Source organism: Melanerpes formicivorus, unplaced genomic scaffold, assembly GCF_026170545.1.
Source record: "Melanerpes formicivorus ecotype bairdi unplaced genomic scaffold, bMelFor1.0.p_v2 SCAF_1, whole genome shotgun sequence".
NCBI classification, from domain to species: Eukaryota; Metazoa; Chordata; class Aves; order Piciformes; family Picidae; genus Melanerpes; species Melanerpes formicivorus.
The window spans coordinates 4473429-4487664 of NW_027142353.1; the positions used below are offsets into that span (position 1 = coordinate 4473429).

At 40.1% G+C, this 14236-nt stretch overlaps 1 protein-coding gene and 1 long non-coding RNA gene across 3 annotated transcripts; one reads left to right on the forward strand and one right to left on the reverse strand.

Annotated features, from left to right (window-relative positions):
* The first annotated feature begins 1948 nt into the window (after nt 1–1948).
* Nucleotides 1949–5403, forward strand: LOC137448955 (uncharacterized). Its single transcript, XR_010989278.1, has 2 exons — nt 1949–2287; nt 3481–5403. It is a non-coding gene; the product is annotated as an uncharacterized lncRNA (long non-coding RNA).
* Nucleotides 4162–13814, reverse strand: COMMD6 (COMM domain containing 6). Of its 2 annotated transcripts, XR_010989264.1 has the most exons (8): nt 13740–13814; nt 13045–13103; nt 12431–12496; nt 12182–12258; nt 10251–10419; nt 9034–9186; nt 7435–7566; nt 4162–4236 (listed from the first exon to the last, which is right to left on the reverse strand). XR_010989264.1 is itself a non-coding variant. In XM_068153868.1 (7 exons), the coding sequence occupies exons 1-7, from the start codon at nt 13786–13788 to the stop codon at nt 7516–7518; spliced, it is 624 nt and encodes a 207-aa protein (XP_068009969.1). In that variant the 5' UTR covers nt 13789–13814; the 3' UTR covers nt 5159–7515. The 2 variants fall into 2 exon arrangements, 1 of the variants encoding a protein (XP_068009969.1); XM_068153868.1 differs by lacking the exon at nt 4162–4236 and having other exon boundaries at nt 5159–7566.
* Nucleotides 13815–14236: the final 422 nt, after the last annotated feature.

Here is a 14236-nt window from a genome sequence, read left to right on the forward strand (position 1 = left end):
GGGGTGCTGTAGAGTTTACAATGCCACAATTTATGCATACCTTCAGTCATCTTGGACTACAGTACTTTAATTCAGTAATATGCCCTGTAGCTGGAATTGCTGCTCATCCTACTGCTTTTCATGCTGACACTTAACTCTCTGGGATTTCAAGGTCTGCTACCATATTTGTATTCATTTTAACTAGGTCAAATTTTATTCTCAGATCATCTTTGGCTAAAATCTGAGACACAGACAATTTGATTTTAGAAAACATTTTATTAATTTAAGCTACCCAGTGATGACTCTTAACAAGTGAACTTTTAGAAATGGAATTGAAGTATTGGCAAGTAGGTTCTCTACATTGGGCATACTACCAAGGCTTTAAAATTTAGCTGCTAAAGAAACTCACACGCCTCCTCTAGTAGTATGTGTCAAAACAACATCAGAAATACTGAAAGTTCGATGTTTTGCAGGATGTACAGAGTTTATTGTAGTTTAAAAGGTAATGCCAAAGTTCTGAGTAAGACTGCACAGCCACGTAGAGACATGTCAACAGGAGACACTGCAATTTGTACACAATAAAAATGATGAAAAAATAATCTGATGGGGGTTGGGTTGGGGTTTTTTTTTTTCTTTTCTAATGGCACTAATCTTTTTTGATCATAATGGCAGATTATAATTTGTTCTGCCAATACAAACCACTCCAAAACAGCTTTATTGAAACTGGGATAAGCAAAGTTCATAAGAAAATAATCCCTAGCTAGAAATTTCATAAACATCTCTGGAACTTAAGGCAACCCACCACAATCTATCTCTGTGTTCAGTGTATCATTTATTCAATGTAATGTAGCACTGATTAAGAGAAACAATGCATTAAATTATTGTGTTTCTCTCCAGCAAAGAATTTGATTGTGTAGGGATACTTATTATTTGTCACTTGTATCATTTAACAGCAATCCCAGGAACGTTTATGGCATGGGAGTCTTCAAATTCAGTAAAAACCCAACAATGCTTTTTGTTTCAAACTCTGTTTTAATCTAGAGTCCTGTATACTTACATGTGGTCACAGCATGTTTCCAGGTGGGAACATTTGGAATTTATTGGATTTTTTCGTTGTTGTGGTTTTGTTAAAGGTTTCTCTCCCCCAAAAAGGATACCAGGTAATTTTACTAGAATCCTTGTTGTTGAAGTAATGCAGAGATTGGTGGCTGTTAGCAGCTCGGACAAAAGCTACTTGTTGCAGAAAATAGAGCAACTTCTGCAACAAGAACTTCCACATTCCAAATTATTTCTGCTTTTATGTAAAGGAGATACTTCCCTACTATTACCCAACTACACTGCAGTTGTTATTACTGCAGTAACATACTGCATACTGGAGGTGGGGAGATTCAGGCTGGACGTGAGGACGAAGTTCTTCACCCTGAGAGTGGTGAAGCCCTGGAATGGGTTGTCCAGGGAGGTGGTTGAGGCCCCATCCCTGGAGGTGTTTAAGAGCAGGTTGGATGAGGCTCTGGCCAGGCTGATGTAGTGTGGGGTGTCCCTGCCCATGGCAGGGGGGGTGGAACTAGATGATCCTTGTGGTCCCTTCCAACCCTGACTGATTCTATGATACAAAGAAGAGAAAAAAAAAAATTAGGAAGAATAGAGTACTGCAGTTCCTAGAGCCTATTTCTTTTCCTGACAATGCCCACTACCTCTACATCATTTTATGATCTTTGTCCCCTCTCACTCTCTAGCAAAGGAAGCTAGGACAGAATTTCTTGTCATTGCCCAAACTAAAAGGAAAATCTTGATGTTATTAAAAAAAAAATACATTATTACAAAAGATGAACCACAGGTTAGAAAGATTAGCAGATCTGTAGTAGAATGGCAAAATAACCTGGGAGGGATGCTTTGGAAGGCAAGAGTACTTCACATTCAGTGGTCACAAATTGTATCTGTTCAAGAGGAAAATGCAAATATGAGTAAGAATTCAACTGTGTACTGCTATTAAAATGTTATTGCGAATTCACAGCTCAGTATTGTATGTCTGTATAGAGAAGGTACAGATAACCATGAACAACAGGGCACTTGTGGTCTCAACAAAATAACAAGAATGGTGCCAGCATAGCTGCCAAAACACCTCAACCAACCAACCAACCATAAAAAGAACAGATGGGACCCCATTAATCCTCTCTTTCATTGTCCTCGACTCTCTCCTAGGTAAACTAACATCTGTTGTCTTGCTTCTCTCAACTGCTGAGCATCTCTCATCTTCTTACATTCCCAACTGCGAGAAGCAGCATGGCACACCACACCAGTAATTCAGGTGAGACACACACTTACATTCCTTTTACTCTTTTTAAATGTAAATGTTGGTGTCCCTCTCGAGCTTCATGCATGGTTGCAGCATATAGTACTTGCCAGTTCAGAAGCATCCCTGGGAAGGAAGTCTGTCTTGCTTTACTTTGGCCAAGCTCTCGGATAAATATCTTTTGGAAACACCTGTGAATTGCCTACAACCTAGCAGTGATGGCATTCATGGGGAATAGAAAAATTCCTTGCAGCTTTGATAGCACCAAGAACACCAGAATATGATTTTTCAGATTCAGTGTAATTCACAGGGGAATTAAGTAACAGAGCAGCTTTCAGTGGCATAAAGATACTGTAAAGCAGGCTGCATAACAAACTGGAAGAAGGACTTCAGAGTGCTTAAACTGCATGAAAAACCTTGGATTGAGAGATGTAAATGCTTATACCATAAACAGGATAGAAGTCTAGAAACAACTCTCTAGGAGATGTTTGAACAGGGAAAAAAAAGGTAAAACAAGAACAGGCTACTGCAAATGTAGTATGTATGGTATATATTCTGTTATCATAACAATGCTGAATGTTATGTCACTGGAAATCTTTACACTTTAATTATTAATAATTAACACAGAAGTTAAGAGTATTTCCCTACAATGGACAAACTAGGATTGAAGTTATGGTGACACGAATACATACAGTTCCAGACGGAATCCACACAAGAGAGAACACAAGTCCTCATCCCATGGTCAGAATGGGATTACTATGCACCAATTCTATATGTAACAGTGCCACCTGGTGACCAATGCTATGACAATTTTGTCTTGATACACTAACACAGAAATTCATTGTATTAAGTAATAGAACTTTCTTTCTTTCTTAGTATTCATCTTAAAACCTACTGCTCCAAATCCCAGTATGTTAAGGTACAAAACTGACACTGCAATTTCTAATTTATAAATGCAACAATATTTGCAATGCAAACTCTAACAAGAGTATTTGGAAACTAATGGCACCTACATATATTGAGCAGAAAACAGTTCCCAAGTTAAGACAGCCACAGGAGGAAAATGCAGGGAAGAGGAAACACAGAAAGGCTAAAATTAGCCTGCAGAGATCAGCAATCTCAGCTTCCTTACTTTCTCAGTGGCACAAAGTCATAAATAATTTACAGACATATTCCAGTTCAAGTATCATTTCTCCACCTTCCCCCAGAAAAGCCTGGAACGCGTCAGGAAGTCTTGCAAAGCATCCAGGAGTGGGTACGAGGAGTGCTGAGCATCATCCCTCTAAAATGTATGCTTCCTCACACACTCAAAAGTCCTCAAGTACCAAGAGTGGAACTTAATGAGCGTGTATGGACAGCACTGCACAGTAGAAGCAGAAGGAAACATTCAGTCAGAAGTGCAAGGTGACATGCGAAGGCAACTGAGCCTTCAGGAAGGGAGGACTGCACCATCATACCATGAAAACTCAAGGTCAAGACACTCATTATGTCATGTATTGACCTGCCAGATCCAGCTTCCTAATAAAGTGAGTGCCCGGTAAGCTAGCAGCTCGACCAAATCATGTAACATTTAACAAAAGCTATCTGTCTGGAAAATCAGCACTACCCTGATCAACCACAGAGTACTGGATAGGATAGACAATGCTGAATTTTAAGTCCTCTTCCCTTTTGCAAAGGTTCTTCAGAGATGAGGCACTTCATGCTGCAGGTAGATCAAATGACTCAGCTACTTGTGTGTTATTCTAGTACACATAAAGACTAAAGAGAAGAACTCCACATGCGACTGAAAAGGAGTGGAAATTATGCTCTCATTATACCCACAGTTAAGAGGGTACTAAAGAGATTCAAATATGATAGAGAACAGAAGAAGAAACAACATTCTTCCTCTCCCACAATTTATCATCTCTCTAACCCTTGTTTGTAACTGGTCCACATTAATGTATCTTCAGGCTTTTGAATATGTCCTGAAAACAGGAAGGGAAAAAAATAAAGGGGGATATGCTCAGTGAACAACAAGGTTAGATACCTTTAAAATAAGGTTAAAGACAGGCAAATACAGTTTTGTGGAACAGAGATACGCTTTTACTTTGTCCATGAACAGTAAAAGTGTGCAGAAGCTAAATACACACATCAGTAGTGGACAGACATGACTACAACCATTTGTGCACTTTTCTTCTGGGCCTTTCTCCACTTCTGCTACAAAATAACTTTCTGCTATCAGGCTAGTAGTTGAAATATAAAAAGAAAGAAAGAAAGAAAGGCATGTGATGAAAATGACAATCATTGCCAGGAGATTCCTTCATTACTCCCTTCCTTGAGTTTGTTTGCTATATAATACACACTCCCCCTCACTTCCTTCCTCTTGCTCTGTTCCAGGCAAATGTTGAAGAGAGAAAAAACTGTTTTAACTCCTAAATACAGTTAAGGAAAGAAAAACATTTCCTGCAAAATGTCATTGATATCCTATGTCCCTTGTCATCTCCTGGTGTAATGCAGAATTTTATGTAGCTGTAAGCAATTGATACAAATACTTCTTGCAGCCTGCAGTTATCCTGTAGCTAACCCATCACAGAGAGTGACTACATATGACTGAACTTCATCCTAATTTAATAAAGAATGAAATTCAGTAATAGTCCAGCCCTGACCTTTACCCATTATAGTACTTATGAGACAAGACTTTCATGCAGCAGACTTAAAACAAAACACAGACCATCTTCATCTTTGTTACCTATATGTTTAATGACTGTGGACTTACAAAAATAACCGATGTTACACAATTTTGTATCAATTAACAAGCAGAGTTAGGAACACACAAGGACTCTTGATTCTCTTTGAAAAGATGCGGTTGCTGCACATACAAATAATCCAGCAGTTTGTCTGAACATGTTAGTTTTGCTATCCTGACAAACATTAATTACTTTGTTTGCTTGGATTTTCTATGGCTGTCTTTTTGTTTTGTTTTGGGGCTTTTGGGTTGGCTGGTTTGTTTTTGTGGCTTCTTTTTTCTTAATAAAGTAGTTAATTTTACCATTGCTCAGTACAGAATTTCCAAGTGATAGTGATCAGGATGACTCTCAGAAGTTTGCGTACATACCCAACATTTAATCACCTCTCCCAGATGTCCACAAATCTCTTAAAATTCTCAAGACAGTAAACTACTATAGCACACATGTCCAGGCAACTTCCAACCAGAGTTACAACATGCTGGAGTCCAGGGACATTTTGAAAACATTCCTTAGTATTTCTACAATATTTGACTCGACAAAAGGCAAGTTAGACTTCTCAAAGGCTGCCAACTTTCTCCTCTTGGTAATGAATCAAACACAAATGGTAACTGGAAGTTTCCTCATTACCTTCTAGTGTCTACTAAATTGTTGTTTCTACAAGTCAAGACATGATTAATTCAGCTTTCTTTTTCACCCATTTTTAATGAAGGCACAAATACTACCAGCTCCATGAAGAACTTAAGTGCTTTAAGACAAATGGGGATAATTTGTAAGGCTCTGGGTTTATTGATATAGTATTTATTTTTCTGGAATTCTTTTATTGATTTATACCAATTAATTCAGTAGGCCAAAATGACAAAAATTTTTCAGTTAAGCAGCCTGAAGCTTCTACGTACCAGAAAAGAGCAGTCCACTCTCCCCAGCCACAAAGCAAACACCTCAGACTTCAACAGCACAAAAGCAGTATCATCCAGATCAATAGCCACAGCCCATAATTTTTGTTATCTTTTGTTAAATCCAACACTGTTTCACTTAGTACTTGGAAGCTGCTGAGAAGCCTGTTTTCATGCACCACACATAATGCCCAGAGTGGGAGTGTATCTCTCTCTGCTGAAGACTGCAGTATGAAACTATGTGCTGCACATTTTCACAAGACAAAAGCAGGCATAACCTGCATGACTTTCAAACAGCTTCTAAAAGTGTTAATTAAAAAATGTGAGTTAGAAAAGTAGATACTCTCAAGGGGGTCTGAAATCACTTGAAGATCTGTCTCAGCAAAACTGGTTGTCTCCATCATTCTGAAGCTGCAGCATAAACTTCGGTCTGTTTATCAGCATGAATTATTTCTTTTCATATTTACTTGCTCTGGTCCACCAGCAACACATCTTGAAATGCAACAGTACTGTTTCTATTGCATCCCACTGTATTTACAGTTTGTTTTGTTCATGGAAAACTCAGGAAAAAAACAAAACAGAGCATGCGAGCAGACAGATCTATTGCTTCCTTTGGAAATGCCCCCATTCTTCAGAATCCAAGATGAAGTTTTGCAGGTTAGAGCATTCTCTAAGGGCAAGCACATGCAGCACAGTCCAGTGGACTGCTGCCATAAAATAAAACTGAGGAAATCATCCCAGCTTTTAGTGGGTTACTTTCTATGATGTGCCAGCCTGAATGTTCAAGATTCCTCTTGATTTTTCTAGATTATATCTTAGACTGAGCTAACTATATCAATATTCTAATTTAATTAGATAACAGACTGCTGATCAAAACATCAGAGTACAGCAGATTAGAGTTGGATTAAGTGCAAAGGCAAAAATATATAGAAATGTTTTTGATTAAATTAATCTTTCTACTTCTATTTAAATTTAAGACTCTGGGCTTCATTCGGAGAGTAAATTTTGGGGCTCCAGAAGAGTTTAATGCATTACCTCTGTTTTTATAATCCTAAGTGGTGAGAAATTTAGGAGAAGTATATTCTCTGGTTATTAAAAGAAGAGTGGAAGCCAGGTCTGCAGACACCTGCAACTAACTACTTGACATTGCTACTCTTTAAGAATGATGTATACTTGTTGCATGTAATTTCATACACTCCTTATAATTAATACTATTGTCGAGTCTGCCTGCATCTTGATTTTACAGACAGAGGTGTCAACACAGGATTTACACTTCTCTCAGTATCTTCTCAGCCAACATTTTCAGGTATGTCTCCACACTCCAGAGTTAAATGAGTAGTTTCTTACTCTTGGACATTATAAAGTCTGCAGCACAGCTTCTCCACACACATCCCGATCTTCTGTCTACCAGGATGAAAACACGCTGAACATGTTTGCATAAGCACTGCAGAGTTGGCTTCAAGTATTCAAAAGCAAAGACCTCTTCACAGCAGTGCAAGGACGATGCTGACAAATGCCCATTGAAAAGACCAAGGATACATACCTTGCTGGACAATGGTATGCAGAACGAAACATTTACTCCATCTAAGTCTGTCCTTAATTTCAGTGTAAATAAAAGTTCTTTTCACACTGTTTCAAGAATGGCTGCCATTTCCTTGAACTGTCTGAAGAAGTTCTAAAAAGCAAGAATTGAGACAAACTTCAGTTGCCTGAAGAAAAGCTTGAACTGTAGTTCAAACTAACACATTCAACAATAATTACAATCCACACTTCTCATATTGCTTCTTTCCTTCAGTTACAATTTGCAGCTTGAACTGAAAGTTTCCACTCTTTTTTTTTTTTTCCTGGTAGTCTCTTTGGCATTTGGGCACATTCACTATTAAAGTTACAGAGGTGATGCCTTATTTGCATGTGTTTGCCTATTGATAGACTTGCCACACAAATGTTTCCATTCCCAGCTTCTCTGGGCTTCTCAAGTATAGGATTAATTTCTTACAGTAATTGAAATGTAAATTATTAAACAGGTTTCAATGAGAATGAATACAACATTTCACAATACCTAAGGATTCAGAATAATCTTCTCAAATTCCTTTCAGTCCAATTCCAAGGATTTATTTAGAAGCTTGTATGATATTCTAAATGACACATTTGCCCTTTAAACTGGAATGGCAACAAAAGTGCCACATCTATGAAAATTTAAACAAAGTTACATAAGTTAATAAACAAAAGCGTAGCAATTCAGAGATGGTGGCGACAAAACACACTGACCTCCATTCCTAACCATTACCAAATGTTAGGCTTAACTCAAGTTTTAGAATTTGAGGCTGGGAAACAGTTCCATAGATCTACAATATTCCATCTGGTTTTAATAAGGCAGAGATATAGGTGACAAGAAATATCCAGAAGTCATAGTATCATTCAGGGTTGGAAGGGACCACAAGGATCATCTAGTTCCAACCCCCTTGCCATGGGGGCAGGGACACCCCACACTAGATCAGCCTGGCCAGAGCCTCATCCAGCCTGCTCTTAAACACCTCCAGGGACGGGGCCTCGACCACCTCCCTGGACAACCCATTCCAGGGTTTCACCACTCTCATGGTGAAGAACTTCCTCCTCACATCTAGCCTGAATCTCCCCACCTCCAGCTTCATTCCCCCTAGTCCTATCACTACCTGAGATCCTGAGAAGTCCTTCCCCAGCCTTCCTGTAGGCCCCCCTCAGATACTGGAAGGCCACAATTAGGTCACCTTGGAGCCTTCTCTTCTGCAGACTGAACAGCCCAACTCCTTCAGTCTGTCCTCATAGGAGAGGTGCTCCAGCCCTCTGATCATCCTTGTGGCCCTTCTCTGGACACGCTCCAGCACCTCCACATCCCTCTTGTAAGTCCTTAAGTGTTCAGTTGTTAGCTTATTTTGTGGGACAGCAGACCAATTACTTCTAAAGTAACACTTTTGAATGAGTGACATCAAATTAAATGCTATGAAAAGTATTAGCTTTGGTGTTTGAAATAATTAATGCTTCATCTTTGACTGAATTACTAAATGAGCACTGCAAAGGTATGCAGCAAGGCATAGGGCTGCTCTTTCACAACGATGTCACTGTTGTTTTTAAGAGACTGAATCAAGTACCACTGACTACAAACCTTGAACTGTGGGATGGTCATCTCAAAAGATTTATCTGTTATTTGTCCTGAAGGATCTGCCACTGTTAGCGTCACCATAACGTAAGGATACTTCAGAGACCTACAGGCATCAGAGCTCATCGCAACTCCCAGCTTCCATTTAAGATCTACAAACTACAAGGAAGAGAATAATTGGTAAAGGTGTTAAAGAAAGATCTAGCCTAATATCACCATTCTGTTGAAGACAATATAGGACATCCAGAGCTCATAGCCAACTGGGAAACAAACACACAGATTCAGATATTACTGCGAATCCAACGCCTTTCATTTTACTAGTGAAAAAATAATAAGCTATTTAATAAGTTATTTCACTAATGAGTTTTCTTTAAGTACTGTCAATAGTCAAGTACAATCTATTTAAAGCTCTAGTAAGAGCTAGAGCCACAAAGTTCAAATGGCTTGCGTATTACTTGTGCTTTTGTCATGGTGGGTTTTTTGTTTGGTTGGTTTGCTTTGTTTTCCCCCAGAAGTTTCTAAACCACGTGGAAACATAAAGCACACATTTAGTGTACAGAAATTACAGTATCAATAATGGAAAAAAAAATAAGGTGTTTTGTAACTCTATTTTAGATAAATCAAAGCACATCACAAATACATTTCAGATGTGTAAGATACCATTTTCAGCTTTTAATGAGACAGAACTGCTGAATAAAAGAGAAAGCCTTTAGGAGTTTAATATCAAGCCTCTGACAAAGGCTTAATTGCATAGTCTTCTAAACTGCTGTTAGAGAAAAAAAAATATATCTCAAAATGCAGGGTTTTTCTCTTTGGAAAAAGTAACAGAGGATGCCAAAAACTCACAGAAAGCACCTTTAAAAAGTTGAATCTTAAGGGAGACAATAAATCAAGTGATGCTGTTACAAACTCTGAACACCAACTCAAATTACATTTAAAACAGATTTACATAAAGAGCTAACATAATTTCTGCCACAATGACTGCCACTCACTTTACCTAATAGTACTAGGAAGCACTAATTTTTAAAAAGGTATGAAATGTGACCCACCACCTAAATAATACTACTAGAAAACTGTTCAGCATTTAAGCATCCTTTGTTTTATGTGCTCCTTTACCTGGCCAGACATTTGCCAATATATGTAATAACAAAGCTTTCAGCAGTCACGAAGCACTGACATTCCTGAAAAGTTAATAACTCAGTTGCACTTTGTCATTTAGTTACCTGCCCCACTGCAGCTGTGTTTCTTGCATCTTCTGATTCACTAATGGATTTGCCCTGCTCATTCCATACATGACGGATAACTTGAACTGCATGTTTTGGCAGCGCGCTGACTGCATTGCCCAAGGTGGTGATGAGTTCTTCTGTAGAGAGATGGTTTCTGGCTGCCGTGCTGTAGGTATATCCAAAGACCATCACATCAACTTCATTCTCCATTAATTTAATAAAATTTCTCACTTCACCCTAAATGGGCTGTTTTTTAATGTCTGCTTTACATAGAGTAGACTAGAATAAACCAGGTTGGAAAAGACCTTCAATATCATCTCATCCAACCTATCAACTAATCTAACCCACCTAATCAACTAACCCATGGCACCAAGCACCCTATCAAGTCTCCTTCTAAACACCTCCAATGACGGTGACTCCACCACCTCCCCAGGCAACCCAATGGGCAATCACTCTCTCTGTGTAGAACTTCTTCCTAACATCCAGCCTAAACCTCCCCTGGTACAGCCTGAGACTGTGTCCTCTTGTTCTGGTGCTGGTTGCCTGGGAGAAGAGACCAGCCTCTGCCTGTCTACAACCTCCCTGAAGGTAGTTGTAGAGAGCAATAAGGTCTGCCCTGAGTCTCCTCTTCTCCAGGCTAAGCAACCCCAGCTCCCTCAGCCTCTCCCCATAGGGCTTGTGCTCCAAACTCCTCACCAACTTCATTGCCCTTCTCTGGACACGTTCCAGCAAGTCAACATCCTTCCTTAACTGAGGGGCCCAGAATCATACACATATCTATGTACTTCGCAACAATTAGGCAGCCTGTGGTCTTGGTTTACTTTTTCAGAGTATTTTGCTCCCCTTTTCTATCTACATGCAAAAAACCACCATGACTTGTCTTTTAGTGTGTCAAAGCAGACAAGCTTTGCTGGCCTTGCACAACACAAAACATTAAACCAAAAGTAATCACAGCCTCTGAGTGCTTTTGCAATTGAAAGGAGGCAAAATTCAATGAAAGATGTGTGCAGAAAGCAGTTAGAAATATTATCACTTTAGAAACAAGGCAGTTTAATTAAACGTTTAGGAGAGGTGATTTAAATATCACTAAAAGGCATGTAAGGACCTCTAGGTAATGATATAATTGGTACTAAAATTAGTCAAATGATGCCATAAACCCTTAACTGAAAAGGCAGCAAGTCTAGAGGAAAACTGTCACTAAATTTCTTCTACAGAAACAAGTGAAAAACTAAATCCCACCCTATGTTTGTTTATACAGACCCAATCCTCTTAAAGACATGCTAATAAATAAGAGCTGGTCCTCCACGGCTTTGCATTTTAGAAGCAGCAGCAGTATGTTAAATTTATACTGGTATATTATCCTCAGTCATACCAATGTTAACACAGAATGTTCAGAAACTAGGTATTAAAAGAGCAAGCAAAATCCCTATTTCCAAAAATAAATAAAAAACTTATGGCAAAACAACAGCTAAAAATACTACCTAAAAACTACACCTTCAACACAGTAGTTCAATACTGTAAAACTCTGTGCTCTTCAAACAGGCACAAATGCTGATTTCCAATCTCTACCCAAGTTTTTAGAACACGCTTCTTCCAGGCAAAGGCCTAGCTGTCATAGCTTTGTAACTCAGCTTAGCTTCCTCTTTTTTTTTTTTGCCAGTAGTTCTAAAGCTCACATAGGATCTTGGAAAAATTTCTTTTCTTTTTTTAATTACAAAAGGTGAGACTCTATGATAAATAACTAAACATTTTTAAAGAAAATAAACTAAGCCAAGAAGTTCTTCTTTCTGTAAAAAAAAAGTTACAAACTTCTGCCCTTTTCCCAAATCAGTTCATGTTATAGCCCACATTTGAAGTCAGTTTAGAACACCACAGTTGGCATAGAGAGAAAAACAGACATGAGGCAAAGTAAATTATTTCGTGCTTACCTAAATAGAAAGGAAACAATGTTAGCTATTTTCGACAGGTCACCAACATTAAGCTCAATCCCAGATGTTTGAATTCTCTAGAAACACAATGTTCAAATAATTACAAGTAACATTAAATTATGCATTAGTAAAAACCTCTCTGTGTATACACACAAACACACACCCCAAAATCCACTAAATTTGAGATTTTGTCCTTTACAGCACATATAGTTCATATACTTGCTTGCAACTGCTTGCATCCAAATTTACCTGACACAGTTCAGCTGTATTTACACCTGGGGTCTTATGGTTCAGATGCTGAATTATTTGTTCACACTGTAAAGAAATTAAGTTTGAAAACATTTTTAGTGGACATTTAATAGAAGAGACAAAGCTAATCTGTATACTCGGAACAACAAAACAACAACAAAGAAGGGTTAAAGCAAAAATGGACAACGGAAAAGTGCTTTAAATGCAAAGTGAGGAACAAAGTAATTGAAATGATGATATCAAATCCAAAAAGAGCAAATAAATGCAATCACAACTTAGTTACTCCCTCACTAGCTAACACACCATTTTCATCCTATCTGTAGAGCAATCCTGTTCAAGTACACACTATAGCAAGCAAACTATTTTTCAGACAAAGTAGCTTGAAGGGCAGAAACACAACTTTACAAATATACTGTAATAAAACCAAAATTAAACCAAGCCCATTACTCTTAGCACAACTAGTCTATTTTATAAGTCGTGTAAATCCAAGCTACCACATATCTAAGTTTTCCTTTGCAACAGAAAAAAAAACAGAAAAGCTTAAACACAAAGTTTGCCTAAAATCTGAGTGCCTTCTGGCACTCTGCCCTTCCACATTCCGTTACCCTGCTTACCAGTTCTGCGAAAAAGTCTTGAGGTATTAAATTAATTTTATCTGCTGCACCACCAACATCTGAAAAACACACAAGCAGTAGTGATCAGAAGCAAATCGTTGAAGTGTTACACTGATCCATCTAATTTCATTCGGAAGAATTCCTAGGTCTTCATACACACGTTTACCTTAAAAGTAAAGCTTCCTTTTAAGGGAGTTTCCCGTTTCCCCTGAATTGCACTAACACAACCTGATCACCATTCCGAGCCCAATAAAAGCGACTCCACAGGCCGCAGAGCTCCCTCCACGATGAGTCTATGCCATTGCGGTTTCACAGCCTCAACTCCTCCAGCCCTGTGCGGCAGTAATTGGGAAGCCGGGCATGCCCAAGGCTACCTTCTGGCACCAACAGCACAAGACCGCTACTTCCCCTGAGGCTTTGCTGCTATACGCATCTAGGTGGGCAGCCCAAGAAGGCCCGCGTTGGCTAGTGATAAACTTTCGCCAGGCCCTGGGTGCGGTGCTTCCGCGGGGCGAGCTCTTCCCCCCCTCCCTCCCCCCCCAGCAAAGCCCCCAGGAGCGAGGAGCGTCTATGCCTTCGGCCGGCCGCGTTTCCCTACAAACCACACCCTGCCGCCCGAGTGGGCCCCGCTCCCGCCCAGCCTCCCCAGAGATCCCCTCCATCCCTACACTGGGATGCCCTCCCTGCTCTCTTACCCAGCGCCTCAAGGGCCCGCGCTAGCACCACCACGGAACCGGCAGCCATAGCACCGCGCACCCGCGTAGACCCAACTTCCGCCACGCAGCTCTCGCCTCCCTGATTGGCTCCAAGCGATACCAGAATGAGGCAGGGCCAGCGACCTCGCCCTTATTGGCTGCCGAGCAGGGAGCGTGCGCTTTTCTCCCTCGCGGGACGCAGCGTGCCCGCGCGCCGGGCTCCCTTGTCCCGCGTAGGCAGCGGGTGGGCTCCCTGCTGGGTACGGGTGGAGGTGTAATTTCCCACTTCTTGAAGCATATCGCGTCTTAAATAGAAGCGAGCAAACCCAGGATTTTGTTTTAAGAGACTGCTGTCTGCAGTCGTCGAGTGGAAAAGGTCACCTGCGGACGGTAGCTGAGAGCCTTGGGGGTGCCAGGGCGTACCCGTGTTTTGCCTCAGGCCTTACTGCAGCAGGCCCCAGGGCTGGTGCCTAACGCTAACGATGGCTTGGGGAGAT

What these genes read in the sequence shown, in the direction of transcription:
- COMMD6 (XM_068153868.1), bottom strand. Translation starts at nt 13,788, where the DNA reads ATGGCTGCCGGTTCCGTGGTGGTGCTAGCGCGGGCCCTTGAGGCGCTG. An exon ending in GCGGGCCCTTGAGGCGCTGG is followed by an intron (nt 13,104 to 13,739) that starts GTAAGAGAGCAG and finishes TGTGTTTTTCAG; the next exon opens with ATGTTGGTGGTGCAGCAGAT. An exon ending in TGACCATCCCACAGTTCAAG is followed by an intron (nt 7,567 to 9,033) that starts GTTTGTAGTCAG and finishes CTTGCTTTTTAG; the next exon opens with AACTTCTTCAGACAGTTCAA.